Source organism: Carlito syrichta, unplaced genomic scaffold (assembly GCF_000164805.1).
Source record: "Carlito syrichta isolate Samal-C Ts95f unplaced genomic scaffold, Tarsius_syrichta-2.0.1 Scaffold306946, whole genome shotgun sequence".
In the NCBI taxonomy this organism is placed as follows: domain Eukaryota; kingdom Metazoa; phylum Chordata; class Mammalia; order Primates; family Tarsiidae; genus Carlito; species Carlito syrichta.
In genome coordinates this window covers 510501-527223 of record NW_007251042.1, presented here as the reverse complement: position 1 = coordinate 527223, position 16723 = coordinate 510501, and the positions used below count along the sequence as shown (strand labels likewise).

Genomic DNA, 16723 nt, shown 5'->3' with positions numbered 1-16723 from the left:
AGGCCTGGGGGCGGGGCTGAATGGGGCCGGGAGCCCCGGCGCCCGGGCTTCACGCTGACGTGGAGTTGGCCTGGAAAGGTTCCCAGGGGTCCCTTGGGGAGGTCGACGCCCAGCATTTTAGAGGAGTGAGCAGACAGGGCTGAGGCCCGCCCAAAGCTGGGTGCGCGCAGATGGAGCCCACCCCATCTGCCTGCCCTCCACCGGGCCCAGCACCGAGGATCGGGTGCCAGTGCCAGCCCCGACTCTGAGACGGCCTGTGACTGACCCCTCCCCTGGGTACCTTCGGGGATGGTAGCCGGGTCTCAATGGCCCGCAGGTCCTTGTCCAGCTCAGCGCTCAGCTTGGCCAGCTCTCTCTCCAGCAGGACCTGGGGGCGGGGAGAGACTGGGGTAGTGAGGAGCACTGGGGGGTGGGTTCTGGCCGAAGGTCAGACATGAGGAGCAAGACAGGCACAGGGTGCTTGGGTAATAGGCAGGCCTGGGGGGAGTGGCAGGATGGCTTCTGCCTGTGGCCCTGCAGGGAGGCCTGGCTTGGGTGCAGGAGGGCATCCCTGCCCAGCCTCTCACCCACCCTGCACTCTCACCAGAGTGTCTTAGAAGTTCCTGCTTCGGCCTTCCCACCAGTTTTTGCCATGTTACTTCTCTCAAGAGCCTACAGGGCTCCCTATTTCGTCTCCCATCCTCTGCTCTGGCCTTCCATGGCCTGACTTCACCCAGGCAGCCCCATTACAGTGGGCTGAGCCCCGCAACTTCCACCCAGCCTCTCTTGGGTCTCCTCTCCCTGGGCCACCCCTCCCTCCGCCTGGCCAAGCCCTCCTGCTTTTGCAGAGCCCAGCTCCGCCTTCAAGAATACTTCCTGACCATTCCAGTCCACACTAACCACTCCCTGCTTTAGTTCAGCTTTGGTCACCACATATTTATTCTACACGTTTCCTGAGCACCTACTGTATGCCAGGCAGACTCAGGTTCTGGGTATATAGAGGCCACCTGTACGGGACTGGAGAGGGTCAGAGTTTTTGGTCTGTGGCCTTTGCCCTTGGCCACTGGGGCCCACAAGACCCAGAATCACAGAAGCAAAGATCTGAGTATCATATGTTCTCACTCATATAGAGGACCTTGAACATCCACCATAATACTATTAAAAAAAAAGACTGACAGTGGTGAGAAACTATGGGGAGAGAGGGGAAGGGAGGTGGGATTAACGGTAGTCAATATCTGTCTGGGAACGAAGAGACACCCCTTATCCACAAGGGTGCCTGAACGAAGCATATTTGATTACCTAACCCTAAACTGTACCCCACAATATCAAAATAAAAAATATTGATTAAAAAAAAAAAGAGCCAGAATCTCCCTTGTTCATCCCTGACATTGCTGTCATTTCCCCCTCTTCCCGCCCCCGACCCTGCAGCACTCACCTCAATGGGCTGGGAGGGCTTCTCAACAATGTTGTCCACCAGCGGTTTCTTGGGCTGAAGGGTGGAGGATGGGAAGGATGTGTCAGAGGAGGTGAACTCACTCTTCAAAATGCATCAGCTGAGGGTGCATCTACTCCCAGAGGACCAGGCCTACACTCACCCTCTGCCCAGTCTCGAGTTCTTGAAGAAACTGGTTCCATGAGTCTTCTGTCCAGACGTTGTCTACTTTTTCTCGGCGTCTGGCCACCTGTGTGGAGAGGGGTATGGGGACACTGGCCAAGCTCAAAACGCAGGCTTTCCCGCCCCTGCCCTCCCCCGGGCCCACTGTTGCCCTCCTAGAGATTCAAGCCGAAAGGGCATTGCAGCACAGGAGGCTTGGCCATAGCATACAACTGGAGGCGGACTGGGGAGCCTGCTGGGTGGGCTACCTGATTTGGGGGATGGCGCACAGAGGAGAATGCTCTAGAGTTGTAGTTGAAGGTGCTTCTAGGTGGCTCTTCAGAGTGATCCCAGCTTCTTCTGAAGAAAGAGAAGGACATCTCTTTAGCCTCCTTTGGGGAAACTGAGGCAGAAGTGAGAACACAGCCCTGGAGAGGAAGTTGCGCTTCCCTTGGCCCTGCACCTGTCCTCGCTGAAGGCCCTGCCCTCCTCTCATAGTGGAAGCAGTGTTTAATAGTAGAAAGTGTATGGCCTCAAGTTTAAGCCCTAGCTCCATTGCTTAGTAGCTGTGTGAACTTTGGTAAGTTACTGAACTCTCGGGACCTTAGACTTAATGCCCATAAAATAGAAATTAAGTGAAGGAACATGTGTGAGGTGCCCAGGAAAAGGCCTGACACATACATCTGCTCTGTGAGCGGCCGTCTTTTTCCTGCTGGCCTGTGCCACAAAAGTTGTGCATTTGTGTTCGGTCTGGCCCTTGACTGTGGCCATATCTGTCTGTGCAGCTTTGATGAAGCTGGTCTTTCTGGCTGCTGTGACTGAATGGTCTAATACCCATGCCCAAGGGTATGGGGCTACAACCTATTCCAAGGTAGATCTGGGTAAGTTACTTCTGTTTCCTGGGCCTCCGTTCCATGAGGGCACTGGATTCAGTGACTACGTTTGTATGACCAGCCTACCACTGAGGCACTGCACTGTCACAACTACCTTAGCTCTGCTCCAAGGCTCCCTTCCTGGCTAGCTTAAATGCTCCAGCCTCTGTTTTCTTAGAAAGTTTCCACCAAGTGGAACCACTGTATCAAGCTTATCAAATGAAGGAATATCTGACCAGAGGGTTAGGATTCGATGCCTATAATTTTGACTTTGCTCTGATGTGGGTAATAATAAAAGTGATTGTGAGAATAGGATTTGTTGGTCCTAAGGAAGCTCTCATCATAATTAAACCTGTATGTTACTAATGTGTGTGCAGATTTGGCACATGCCAATCATGAAGCATGACACATACATTATCATATTTGACCCTCTCGACCACCCTAGGATTCTCACTTAGAAGATGAGGACACTGAGGCCCCGACTGGGTGAGTTGCCCAAGGTCACATGGCCAGTGGGAGTGTACTGGCATGAACCCAGATCACTGAGTCCAATTTTTTTTTCTTAATCGGGGTCTGTGGCCTAAGCTGGGAGTGCAGTGGCACAGTCACGGCCCACCACGGCCTTGACCTCCTAGGTTGAGGTCTGCCTCAGCCTCTTGAGTAGCTGGTACTATAGTCATGCACCACCACGCCAGGCTAATTTTAAAAATTTTTTTGTAGAGATGAAGTCTTGCTATGTTGCTCAGGCTGGTCTTGAACTCCTGGGTTCAAGCAATCCTAATGCTCCAGCTTCCCGAAGTGCTGGAATTACAGGGTAATCCACCACACCCGGCTGGGGTCCAAATCTTGAGTTCTTCACCTCTATCTTTTGCCAAGAGCCACCAGCCAATTCTGGCTATGCTTAATGAGGTGAGTTACCCCTGTAAAGGACTAAGAAATTCAGAGCAAAGCTCCTGATTCCCAAGGTGGTGTGGCAGCCTGGCTGGGGCTGTGCAGTTTGCACAGAGGAAAGGAATTTCATCCTTATCCCTCAGGAGTGTTCCTCTCTCAGTGGCATTGGGACGGGAACTTGGGTTCCTCCACATCCCTTGTTTTCTTTTTTCTTTTCTTTTCTTTTTTTTTTTTGAGTTGGAGTCTCACTCTGTCTCCCAGACTGGAGTGCAGTGGCACGCTCCTGGCCACCGCAGCCTCGGCCCGGCGATCCTTCCGCCTCAGCCTTCCAGGTAGCTGGAACTACAGGCAGGCGCTATCACGCCTGGCTAATTTATTATTTATTGTAGAGATGAGGTCTCGCCAAGTTGCCCGGCTGGGTCTCAAACCCGCGGGCTCAGGCAGTCCACTCACCTCGGCCTCCCAAAGCGCTGGGATTACAGGCTGAGCCACCGAGCCCGGCCCCTTGTTTTCTCTCAAGCTTCCAAGTGGCTGGCTACAGGGCCAAGCTTCCCTTAAAGGCTCTGTCCACACGCTTCCTAGTTGCCCCACTCCCCATCTCACATGACCCGGGAATCATTGGGGAGATGACTCCCTGCTGTTGACCACAAACACATCACAGGCATTCCTTCCTGGCAGGAAACACCAACGGGTCCACTCCTGCCCACCTTTCCCCCTTGGCCTGGCAGGGAAGAGGAAGCCCCATGGGGGTTGGGGGGAGCCAGACCACCTCCTGGCAGCTCCAGTTGTGGCCACTAGGAGGCGCTGGTCCCAGGGGTCTGGCAGGTCAGGCCCCTGCCCTGCTGTGCTCACCCGCTGGAAGATGCTGCTGGACCGGGCCTGCAGGCAGGTCTTTGCTGGGGCACTGGATGCCTGGGGTCTGCAGAGGAGGCCCATGAGGAAACCACTGAGGGTGGGAGAAGACAGGCAGAGGCTGGGGTCGAGGGTGCCTGCTGACCATTTAAGGTTTCAGCCCCTCCCTCTACCCTCGCTCCTGGGTGGCTCTGGGGACAAGGGGAGTGCTCAGGATCTGTACATGAGGCCCCAAGAGCCTTACGCTCTTTACTAAATCTTCAAAACAACTTTGGGTAGGTGGTGATGCCATTTTACAGATCAGGAAAACGAGACCCAGAGAAATCACCCCCACGGAGTGACAGAGCGAGCATTCCCCGATTGCAAAGCTGAGGCTCTTAATTACCACCTATCAGGGGATTTGGAACTCTCTGGAAATGGGCTATAAAACCCTTTCCAGTTGAACTAATCCAACTGAGGAACGCTAAAGGCAGGCGGGGCAGGCGGGGCTGTGCGTTCCAGCCTCGGGGAGGGGCATTTGCGGGCACCAGACTGGGGCAAATGGGTGGGCCCACACCCCCTCACCTTTGGGTGGCTCCTCGAAGGTCCAGTCCAGCTGCAGTTCTGTGGAATCAGAAAGGACCAAGTCATGGATGGGGCAGAAAGTGAAGATGGGGCACCCTGGGAGGCTGCCTCAGCGGCTCCCCGCAGCCCTCCCGCCTAAGCAGGAGGCCAAGGGCTGAGTCAGGGCCTGAAGAATGTCCCGAGGGAGGGAAGGAATTAGGAGGGCAGCTCTCTGGAGGGCTTGAAATGCCTCTGGCAGACTTAGGGCCTAAGGGAGCCAAGCGGGCAGCCGCCTTACACAAGCCCTCCTGCTCCTCCCTTCCCGTTCCCACACACACCCTCACCAAGGCCAGCTGGGAAAACTTGACTTCCTCTTCTCCCTCTTCCAAATGCCTTACTTCCCCCTTTGCTCAGACCCACTCCTCACAGTGCTTGGGAATTCCAGGGGTCACCTGGAAAGAGCTGCTGCCCGACCAACCCACCTGATCCCTTTGGCATGCAAACATGCTGCCACAGCTCTTGCATCAATGCAAATCACACCGCCCCTCTCAGGATCCCACACCTTCCTCTGGCTCCTGGACTTGTCTGCTTTCCCTCATAGCAAACCATAGCTAGTCTACCATAAAGGCCTCACCACCTCCAATCCCTACTCCGTCTCCCTAATCAGGCTCTCGCCCACCACTGCTTGTCCGGTCACTCTTATCAAGCGCCCAGTGATTTCCATATTGCCAAATCCAATGGTCATTTCTTTTTTTTTTTTTTCTTGAGTTGGAGTCTCACTCTGTCGCCCAGACTGGAGTGCAGTGGCCGCTCCCGGCCACCACTGCCTCGACCTGCTGGCTCCAGCGATCCTTCCACCTCAGCCTTCCAAGTAGCTGGAACTACAGGCGCACGCTACCATGCCCGGCTAATTTGTTTGATTTATTGTAGAGATGAGGTCTCACCTACCCAGGTGGGTCTCGAACCCGCGGGCTCAGGCAATCCACTCACCTCAGCCTCCCAAAGAGCAGGATTACAGGCTGAGCCACCGAGCCCCGCCTAATGGTCATTTCTAATGGTCTTACCTGGCCCATCAGTAGCATCTGTCACAACTGATCTCATCCCCCTGTTGAAGTTCCTTTTTCACTAGGCTTTAGGGAGCTCTCTCAGTTTCCTTCCTGCCTCCCTGCACCTCCTCAGTCAGCTTTGCTGGTCTCTGCTCATCTCTCAAAATCCAGGTGCCCTGGGGCTCAGTGCTAGGGCCTCTTTGTCTCTCCATCTCCCTAGTGATCTTATCTAGTCTTATGACTTTTTTGTTGCTGTTGTTGAGTAGGAGTCTCACTTTGTCACAGGCTGGAGTGCAGTGGCATGAATATGGCTTCTGCAGCTTCGACTTGCTGGGCTCAGGCGATCCTTCCATCTCAGCCTTCAAAGTAACTGGAACTACAGGTGTATGCCACCACGCCTGGCTAATTTTTTGATTTATTGTAGAGATGAGGTCTTGCTGAGTTGCCCAGGCTGGTCGTGAACCTCTGAGCTCAAGCCAACCTCTCACTTCTGCCTCCCAAAGTGCTGGGATTACAGGCATGAGCTGGCTTTTTTTTTTTTTTTTTTAAGAGACAAGGTTTTTTCATGTTGCACAGGCTGGACTCGAACTCCTGGCCTTAAATGATCCTCCCATCTCAGTCTCCTGAGTAGCTGGGACTATAGGCATGCACCACTGCACCCAGTTAGTCTTATGGGTTTTAAAACACCACCTAGATTCATAACCTTGGCTGCACATTAGAATTACATAGGGAACTTTATTTTTTATTTTTGAGTTGGAATCTCACTCTGTCGCCCAGACCGGAGTGCAGTGGCCACTCTTGGCCACCGCAGCCTCAACCTGCTGGGCTCCGGTGATCCCTCTACCTCAGCCTTCCAAGTAGCTGGAACTACAGGCGCACGCTACCACACCCGGCTCATTTTGATTTATTGTAGAGATGAGGTCTCACTAAGTCGCCCAGGCGGGTCTCGAACCCATGGGCTCAGGGAATCCACTCACCTCAGCCTCCCAAAGGCGCAGGATTACAGGCTGAGCCACCGAGCCCGGCTACATAGGGAACTTTAAATCAAAATATCTTTTGGAAAAAAAATATATATGTGTGTGTGTGTGTGTGTGTGTATGTGTGTGTGTGTGTGTGTGTGTGTATGTATATATACATATATATACATATATATATATATATATCTTTTGGGCAAGTCTCAAGTATTTCCATCTACAACCTAGACCTTACTCCCTGAACTACAGACTGGGATATTCAACTGCCTGCTTTACCTCTTCGCTTGAATGTAACATGTATATAAAGCTAAATGCCCCTTAAACCTGCTTCTCCCGTAGTCTTCCCTGCCTTTACAAAAGGCAACCTCATTCTTTGACTTGCTCAGGCTTAAAGCCCTCCTTTAATCCTCTCTTTCTGCCATGTCTGATCCACCGGCAAATTCCAATGATGTTCTCCATAATGCAGTGTTCCCCAACCTTTTTGGTATCAAGCACAAGTTTTGTGGAAAACAATTTTTCCACGTACTCATGGGGGTTGGGAGGATGGTTTCAGAATGATTCAAGTGTATTTACTGTGCACTTTATTTCTAATACTATTACATTATAATATATAATAAAATAATTACTATTATTAAGTTATTATTGTGATATGAGTCTGCAAGCAATGTATGACAGTCTCTGTGCAGTCAAACCTCACTGCTAATGTTAATCTGTAATTGCAGCCACTCCCCAGAGCTAGCATCACCGCCTTAGCTCCACCTCAGATCATCAGGCATTAGATTCTCATAAGGAGTATACAAACTAGATCCCTCACATGTGCAGTTCACAACAGGGTTCACGCTCCTATGAGAATCTAATGCCTCTGCTGATCTGACAGGAGGTAGAGCTCAGGTGGTAATGTGAGCAATGGGGAGCAGCTATAAATACAGATGAAGCTTCACTGGCTCACCCACTGCTCACCTCCTGCTTTGCTACTGGTTTCTAACAGGCCACAGACTGGTACCGTGGCCTGGGGATTGGAGACCTCTGCAGTAATGTATCTGGAATCTCACCCTGTTGCACTGGGTCCATCGCTACAAGTCCTTTCTCTGGTCACCCTTGAAGCCCCAGTGGGTAGGCAGGGGAATGTCTCTCTTTGTCTCTCTTATGATCTCTTTAAGAGAAATAGCTTTGCTGGGCTCAGTGGCTCAGCCTGTAATCCTGAGCCTTTGGGAGGCTGAGGTGAGTGAATTGCCTGAGCCCGCGGGTTCGAGACCCACCTGGGCAGGCGAGACCTCATCTCAACAATAAATCAAAAAATTAGCCGGGCGTGTAGCGTGCGCCTGCAGTTCCAGCTACTTGGAAGCCTGAGGCAGAAGGATCGCCGGAGCCCAGCAGGTCGAGGCTGTGGTGGCCGGGTGCGGCCACTGCACTCCAGTGTGGGCAATGGAGCGAGACTCTAACTCAAAAAAAAAAAAAAAAAGAGAAATAGCTTCATGTGATGTGTTATGTATGAAAACGATAATATGGAAGGATCTCCATCAACGTGTGTGATCCCAACTATGGCTTCTAAGTTGTGAGGCTTAGGGTGACTTACATTTTTTTTCTCTTTGTTTTTTTCCTTTTCTTTCTTTTTTTTAGACTAAGACACAATTGTCTCTAGCCTGGATTAACGCAAAATTGTAATGGCAGCCTTTTTCTCCCTAGCCCTTACCCCTGCTTCCACCATCTCTTCACCTGGCAGCCTTTCAGCCATCACTTGTCAGAGCATGTTACTCTTCTGCTCAGAACCTCCCAGTGGCTCCTCATCACTTGCAGAGTAAAAGCCAAAGTCCTTATAATAGCCCATAAGGCCCCATGTGACCTGACCCACTACCTCCCAGACTCCATTGCCCATGCCCCTCTCACTCCAGGTCAGACTCTCCTTCTGGTCCAGAAGACACTTCTACCTCTGGGTCTTTGAAACTCCTTCAGCTGGAAAACTCCTCCCAGCTCTGCTGGGCTGACTCCCTCACTCCCTCCCCTCTCTGCTCAATTGCCACCTAGCAGGGGTCTTCCTGGACCCTCCTGTGTGAAGTAGCAGCCTCCTGTGCTCTCCTCCTGTCTGGCTTCATTTTTCTCCTGAGCCCTCTCCACTATCTGCCATGTAAGAAGTGTATCTGAGGCAACCCTTTCAGGTCCCCTCCCACTGTGGGAGCCTTTCTGTCCTCTCTAGAATAGTGACATCTAGAATAGTGCTTGTCATGCAGTAAGTGCTCAGTAGATAGTCAAAGACTTGTTGAGTGGATGAGTGACCTCGTGGCCAGCTCATATGCACCCTCAGGATGGGTGCATTTCGAGTTGTGGAAGAAACCAATGCTTCACATCAAGAAATGACTAACGGTGGAATTCCAGACTGGCAGGAAAATTAGAGCGGGATTTCAGGAAAGAACTAGCTTCCCAGGCCCTCAGAGGACCCTGGAGGACAGTGGCTGATCATATCTTCTCAAGGATGCTCTGTAGACACTGCTGAGTACTGGGAGGGGACAGGGAGACTCCTTTCTTTGGCCTGTTTTAGGGACCACTCACCACAGAGCCTGGGGAGGAGGGTGGAGAAGAGCCTCCTGAGCAAGTAAGTCCCCCTGTCCATCCCTCAATCTCCAAGCCCCAGAGGCTGGTGTCCACTCTGGCAAGGAGAGGGCCCTGGAAGAGTGTCTCACCTGGCATTTTCCGATGAATCTGCTGGAACATTCTCCGGTACCAGTCCCTGGGGCTGTCAACACTCTGGGATCAGAAAATGCAAAGTCAGTCCTCCCTACTCAACCTCCAATGTCAAGTCACTAAAGTTTTTCCTTAGTGAGTCCTTTATCTGGTTACCCTTGAAGCCCCAGTGAGTAGGCAGGGGAATGTCTCTCTTTGTCTCTTTTGTGATCTCTTTAAGAGGAATAGCATCATGTGATGTGTTATATATGAAGATGACATATGGAAGGATCTCCCCAGTGATGGCCCCTAAGTTGTGAGGCTTGGGGTGATTTACATTTTTTCTTTTTCTTTTTTTTTTTTTTGTCAGAGTCTCACTCTGTCACCCAGGCTGGAGTGCAGTGGCATGATCATGGCTCATCACAGCCTCGACCTCCTGAGCTCAGGTGATCCTTCCACCTCAGCCTCCCAAGTAGCTGGGACTACAGGAGTGCGCCACCATGCCTGGTTAATGTTTTGGTATTCTGTATAGATGAGATCTCGCTACGTTGCCCAGGCTGGTCTCGAACTCCTGGGCTCAAACGATCCTCCTACCTTGACCTCCCAAAGTGCTGGGATTATAGGTGTGAGCCACTATGCCCCGCCAGAAACATGTTCTTTGTAGAAACATTAGACATATAGAAAAGCAAAGAGAAGTAGGGCACAGTGACTCATGCCTACACAGTAATTCCCCTCCATATGAACCTTTAAGTTGCCAACTTTCTTTTTTTTTTTTTTTTGAATTGGAGTCTCACTCTGTCGCCCAGACTGGACTGCAGTGGCATGCTCCCGGCCACCGCAGCCTCGATCTCCTGGGCTCCGGCGATTCTTCCGCCTCAGCCTTCCAAGTAGTTGGAACTACAGGCACGTGCTTCAACGCCCAGCTAATTTTTTGATTTATTGTAGAGATGAGGTCTCGCCAAGTTGCCCAGGTGGGTCTCAAACCCACGGGCTCAGGCAATCCACTCACCTCAGCCTCCCAAAGCGCGGGATTACAGGCTGAGCCACCGAGCCCGGCTAAGTTGCCAACTTCCAAAGATGTGAACATGCATTCACATGTTCAATCATGTAAGTTTGTTCATGTGTCTGGTGTACTTTTCAAGGTACTTTAGTATAAGATTAAAAATGCTTTTTTTGTGTTTGTTTTTTATGTATTATTTGTGTGTGAAAAGTATTATAAACCTATTACAATATAGTACTATATAGTTTATTGTGTTACTTGCGTACCTAGGCTAACTTTGTTGGACTTACAAACAAATTGGACTTATGAATGCACTCCTGGAACAGAACTCATTCATATGTAGGGAACTTACTGTAATCCCAGCACTTTGGGAGGCCAAGGTGGGAAGATCATTTGAGCCCAGGAGTTCAAGACCAGCCTGGGCAACATAGCGAGACCTCATCTCTTCAGAAAATTTAAAATATTAGCCTGGCATGGTATTGTGCACCTGAAGTCCCAGTTATTTGGGAGGCTGAGGCAGAAGGATCACCTGTGCCCAGGAGGTCGAGGTTGCAGTGAGCTATGATTGTGCCACTGCCCTCCAGCCTAGGACAGAGTGAGACCCAAGCTAAAAAAACAACAAAAACAAAAACAAAAAAGCAAAGAGCATGTTCCTATGTAATAAAAAATGGAAGTTAATACTGTAGCAGAAAGGCTGGGCATGGTGGCTCACACCTGTAATTCTAGCACTTTGAGCAGCCAAGGCAGGAGGATTGGTTGAGCCCAGGAATTCAAGACCAGCCTGTGCAACATAGTGAGACCTCATCCCTACAAAAAAAAAAAAATTAGCCAGGCATGGTGGCATGTCCTGCAGTGTCAGCTATTTAGGAGGCTGAGGCAGAAGGATCAGCTGAGCCCAGGAGGTCAAGGCTGTAGTGAGCTGGGATCATGCCACTGTACTCAAGCCTGGGGGACAGAGAAGACTCCAACTCAAAAATGATGATGATGATGATGATGATGAAGCAGTGAGGTGGTATTTCATACCACCTGCTTCACCTCAGCCTCAAAACAGACCAGGGAGGCAGGAGGGTGTGTTTGTTACCAACTCCAGTTTCCAGATGAGGAAATGTGACTGGCTCGAGACAAAAAGGCAGAAGGAAGAAGGGTAGGAGCTCACTAATCCTAGATGGACCCTCCTAGATTCTTCTATGCTTGCCATAGTTTGAGGCCTTCTCACTCAGGACTCACTGCATCGGTCAATCATTCATTCATCTCCATTTCATGTATGCTGTGCCAGACCTTGGGGGCATAAAACTAAGAGGGGGTTCTCCACCAGGCTCTGTCTTTACAGCAGTGGTTCTTCACCTCTGAAACACTGATGGGAATCCTAGATCTGCGCACCCTCCCAAACCACTTGTGCAACTCAGACACACATGAGTGCCCCTAACTTTATGGGATTCATAAACTCCTGAAGCCCATCATGGCTGAACCCCTGCTTGGTCTGGAATGGTTTGCATGCAGCCTTTACTGCCCCCTCCCCACCCCACCCCCGCTTTAAAGCACAGAAATGGAGTTCCATGTAGGTCCTGGGCCCCATCTATCCATGGCCCCCCAGCCCTGGACTCACGGATCGGGGAGCAATGGGCATGCCGCTCTCATCCACGGGCCCGATTCCCTCGTACTTGACCCAGCGCTTGTCCCGACGCTTGCTGTCCTTGGTCCATGTGGCTGACCAGTTCTGGGCATGCTGGGGGGCAGGGGTCTTCGTGCAGGCAGAGGGCCTGCTCCCAGGGCCTGGCCAAGTCTGATACCACGCAGGGTCTGTGGGGCATGTGAGGGAGAGCATTAGCAAAAGGTGGGGGCCCCCGCATGAACTTCTGTGTCCCTTAGCGCCTCAGAACATGAATCCCCGTGGGTTCAGAAGTTTCAACATCACTTTGTTTGTCTGAATGGGTGACTCAGACTCTATAAACTTCCCCATCCCCAGCAGCTCCACAGGCCTCTGTTGCTTAAAGTGAATTAAGATGGATTTGGTTTTGAGAAATCTGTGCCCATCCCCACCCCCTCCTTCCTTCCAGAAGGAGGGCTGGGAGTCATTACTTGTAGAGAATGCTGGGGACATCCCAGTTGGGGTGTGGCAGAGAAGATGCTGGGCTTGGAGGGGACAAACGTGCATTCAGACCCCAGTTCTGCCACCTGCTGGCTGCCATGGCTTTGAGCACATCAATTACACACTCAGTGCCTCAGTTTCCACTTTTGTGAAACAAGGGTCATCATGGCAAAGATTCAGTGACAGCTAGTGTGTGTGACTGTACCCAGCATGGTACCTGACACATGGTCAAGAGGTCAAGGACAGAAACTCATTCCCAGACATGGTCACTGTGTCCTCCAGGTGGGAGTGGGAGAGGGGGAGGCTTGGCGAGGAGGAGGGGAGGGGAGGCTGGCCAGAACCTCTAGTCCCTAAGTAGACAGGCAGCAGCATTAGGGCTTCGGGGCCAGATGGTTAAGGTATGAATTGTGTCCCAGCCTTGGCGACTGAGCAAAGCTCGCCACAGGAAGATGGTACTCATCATCATGCCTTACTTTGCCAGGATGGAGAGGGATTAAATGAGGTAAGCCTTGGGAGGTGTCTTTACAGCATGCTCTAAGTGTTCCTTAACTTTTTGTTAAGGGAATACATTCCTTTGCACAGTGCCTGCCTCAAGGGAATGTTCAGTAAAGGATGCCACCTTCCTCAGGAGTGGGGCACTCAGGCCTGGCCTGCACCCAGGAGCTCCCAGGCTCTCTGGGACTGGGACCCAGAGCTACTTCCTGCTGGGCAACCCATGGGGCCTGAATGGTGCAGAATGGGGATCCCTTCTCGAGTCAACTTATGTTCACATTCCCTCCACCCTTTCAGTCCCAGTCCAAGTGATCCCTGGCCTGCTGGATGTCCGAGCCGCCCCCCACCTCCCACCCTGCCCCCCGCCTCCCCACCCCTGCCCCTGCACCAGAGGCTCCTGCATACTTCCTTTTCCTGGCACTGGGTGGGAAGGCAGGGGAAGGGGTGTGTAAGCCTGCTCCATCCCCAGCGGATGTCTCCTACAGGGTCAGCATGCTCCAGGGAGGGCTCAGAGGTCCCCGAAGGACCTCCTCATGGCCTCGAGGCCCCCTCTCTGCTGCCCTCCTGTTTGACACAGGGTGATGCCAGATGGCAAAACTCAGGAGGGTCCTGATCCTCCTGTACTCCCCTGCTTCTCACATGAGGCTCCAGAGCAGACCCACCTGGGTCCTGGGAAGCATCTCTCCTCGGTGTGAAGTAGCCATTGCACACAGTCCTGGGCGCGGGGTCATGGAACTGGAAATTAAGGGTGTTGGAGCCACCATTCCGGATCACGGGCACCTGCGGGGAGGGGCCAGGAGCGGCAGCTCAGGGCCCAGAAGGGCGGGAGGGATGGCTACCAGGACACAGCCCACACCCCACAGCGAGGGACCCAGAGCCAGCCTGATGGTTTTGTGGGAAACCAGCAAGGTCCTCTGGAGCTGTCTTTCGGCCCCTCTCCCTACCCAGCCCTTTAATCCTCCTGCCCGCACCTGACCTGCTAGTGTCCCCACCACCTGTGGGCCCACCGTGCACCCTCCTCCTTGCTGTCTCACTCACCCGTGTCCCCCGGGAGGATGACCCTACATGGGCCCGGAGGTGGCCAGGTATGAAGTCGTCCAGGCTGAGCCCAGCGGGGAGGCTGCAGGGTGGGCCCTGCATGCTTGGGTCAAGGTCAGAGGACTCCGGATGAGCCAGCTGCTCCTCTGTGCGTCCTCTGTGGAAAAGGAGGAAGGAAGGGAAAGTCCTGCTGGGTCCGGCTGCCGGTGCCCTCTTGGCTCGACCCTGGGGTGGGGGAGGAGAGGACGGCTGTGGGAGGGGGTTAGGACCAGCTGGGTGGGAGCTCAAGGACCCAGGAAACAGGCCACTCCGGGCACCCGCCTGCAGGCTGCCCGTGCCGGCTCCCAGAGGCACAATGAGCTGCTTGTTAGGCCCAGGGCAGGAGCTCCGGGTGGGAGTGGGGGAGGGGGAGGCTTGGCGAGGAGGAGGGGAGGGGAGGCTGGCCAGGAGCCTGTGGGGCTCTCCCTGCACCGAGCAGCCTGCTCCCTGATCCCCCAGAGGGAAAGCACAGGGGAACTGGGGCAGCTGGTAGAGTGGGGCCTGGGCACGAAGGACTTTGTTTCAGTTCCCTCTGCCTCCCCCAGGCTCTGTGTGAGCATCTGCTGTCCTTGGGCATGAGGGATTTCTCAGGCTGGGGAGAGGCCCTGGCCAACAGCAAGGCCACCCGCCCACTGCCCATCGGGAAGCAGCAGGAGCACCCTGAGCCCAAGCAGGGCCAAGGAGAGTGTGGGGCATTTCCAGGCAGCAGAACCACTCCTTCGGAGCTCAGAGGGAGTATCAGCTCCCTTCTTTGGCCTCCTTCACAGACCAAAGACTTGGAGGACTCGGGGTGCCAGGAAGGGGTGGGTAGAGAGAGAAGCAGTAGGCAAGGCAGAGTTGGACCTGCTCCTGCTCATGGAGGGGTGGTGCTAGTGCCCTTGGGTTCTTCTTCATGTGGGCACTTGTGTGTGTGCTGTCTCCTTCGCTCTCTCTGTGTCTCCCTCTCTCTGTCTGTCTGTGTCTCTCTGTCTCTCTCTCCCTCCACACTTTCTCCTGCACCTCCAGGCTGTTTTCTGGAGGGAGGGTCTTCCTTGGCCTGCCAGGTTTTTCTGCCCAATGCAAGGTCAGAAAAAGGGATTGGAGCTTCAGGCACCCAGAAGCTGGAAAGGCAAAGGGAGCCCAGAGAGGTGGGTGCAAGATGACAACAGGTTCCCAGTTTGGGGTGTCCAATGGGGCTTTTCAACCCAGAGCACTGTGGTGTGAAGTCTGTCTCTCCTTGCCTTGGCTGTTGGGTTGGGTGGGGAGCTGAGTCGCTACTGCCACCTTCTGGGACTGTATCAATTCAGACTTGGATGTACCTGTGGGGTCCGTGGAGGGTCTCCAAGAGAGGGTAGAGAGAATGTGTGTGTGTGTGTGTGTGTGTGTGTGTGTGTATGTGTGTGTTGGAATCTGGACGCAGTGCTGTGAATATGACTTCTGGGGGGACCACCAGGGAAACCATGTGAGCTGCACAGGGGCTGTGGGTACAGAGGGGTGTCAGCTGAACAGTGGTGGGGGGGTGTGCAGTGGGCAGTCATATGAACAGCACAAGAGTTGTGGGGACCAGAGTGGATGAAGGTACAATAGGGGGCTGTGATTACTCCTGTCCACAGTTCCTCCTTGGCCTCGGGGCTGACAAGGGCACAGACAAGGCTGGGGCAGCTCCTTGTCTCCTGTCTGAGCTTGTGGGAGCTTTTTCTGACATTTGAGCAGCCTGCTGGGGACACAGCTTTTCTGTGCCTACCCCTGACTGTGGAGGGAGGGGAGGACCCAGACTGCAGGAGGGGCAGCTCACCAGCTGGATCAAATTAGGACTCCTACCAAAGCAAAACATGCAGACACACCCCAGTTCCCACTGTGCCCCCTCCCCTTGTGGGGGAAATTGAGGCAGGGCAGAGTGGAAGATCAGGAAGCCTGGGGCAGGCTGGTTCCTAGCAGCAACCCCTCCCTGCCCAGCTGACAGCTTGAGGACAAGTTGCTTGCTCAGCTGGGCAGTCCCGACCATCAGCTGACAGGGCCTTCCTTCCCCAGCCTCCCACCCCACCCCACCCTCGTGCTCAGTGAAAACTGCCCTCTTGTGGAATGAGTAGGGCAGGAGGTTCCCCCTCTACCCGTTTTCAGGAGCTGCTGACCCTGGATGCCCCAATCTGCCCCTCCCCAAGTCTGCTCCATGCGACTCACCGCCCAGGGAAGGGTGGTCCTAGGTGTTCTCTTGGCAGCTCTGCCAGGAGACCTAGGGAGCACAATTCTCACAGGGAAGATGGAGACATGCCGGGGAACTGGTCCCGGGATGCAGAGAACAGACGGTGTATGGACATCTCTGGGGTTCTCCCAGAATTCAGGCAGCCCCCTTCAGGCAGGCAGTCCGCTCCAAAGGGCAGCCAGGGAAGTGGCTCCGCGGTGGCGGGCAGCACCCCTCCCACCTCTGAACATGGCCCTGACCCACCCACGGGTCTTGGCCCTGCGCGCTTTCCCAGGTATTTTCCAGCAACAAGACCACGTGGACAAGGACAGTTTTTTTTTTCTTCCGATTTTCGCCTTTTCTGGACTGAGGGCGCGGGGACTTCTCACCGCGTCCCACTTCAATTTGGGGTGCGGACCCCAGGGGCGGGGCTTTGCTCCTTCCGCGGGGCTAGGGCGCGGGTCCCTCCCGCGGCGGCCTCGCCTACTTCCCCCG

The 16723-nt window shown here is 53.5% G+C and overlaps 1 protein-coding gene across 1 annotated transcript in view; it reads right to left on the bottom strand.

Annotated features, from left to right (window-relative positions):
• SORBS3 (sorbin and SH3 domain containing 3) overlaps window positions 1–16723 on the bottom strand; it is a 35678-nt gene that overhangs the window by 10457 nt on the left and 8498 nt on the right. Inside the window, exons 3-12 of the mRNA XM_021715265.1 lie at window positions 14029–14185; window positions 13653–13770; window positions 12016–12209; window positions 9430–9493; window positions 4753–4791; window positions 4189–4282; window positions 1843–1933; window positions 1575–1661; window positions 1415–1468; window positions 262–367 (exon numbers count right to left, since the gene is read on the bottom strand). Coding sequence (XP_021570940.1) covers window positions 262–367; window positions 1415–1468; window positions 1575–1661; window positions 1843–1933; window positions 4189–4282; window positions 4753–4791; window positions 9430–9493; window positions 12016–12209; window positions 13653–13770; window positions 14029–14185 — 1004 coding nt within the window. The remainder of the gene's footprint in view (window positions 1–261; window positions 368–1414; window positions 1469–1574; window positions 1662–1842; window positions 1934–4188; window positions 4283–4752; window positions 4792–9429; window positions 9494–12015; window positions 12210–13652; window positions 13771–14028; window positions 14186–16723) is intronic.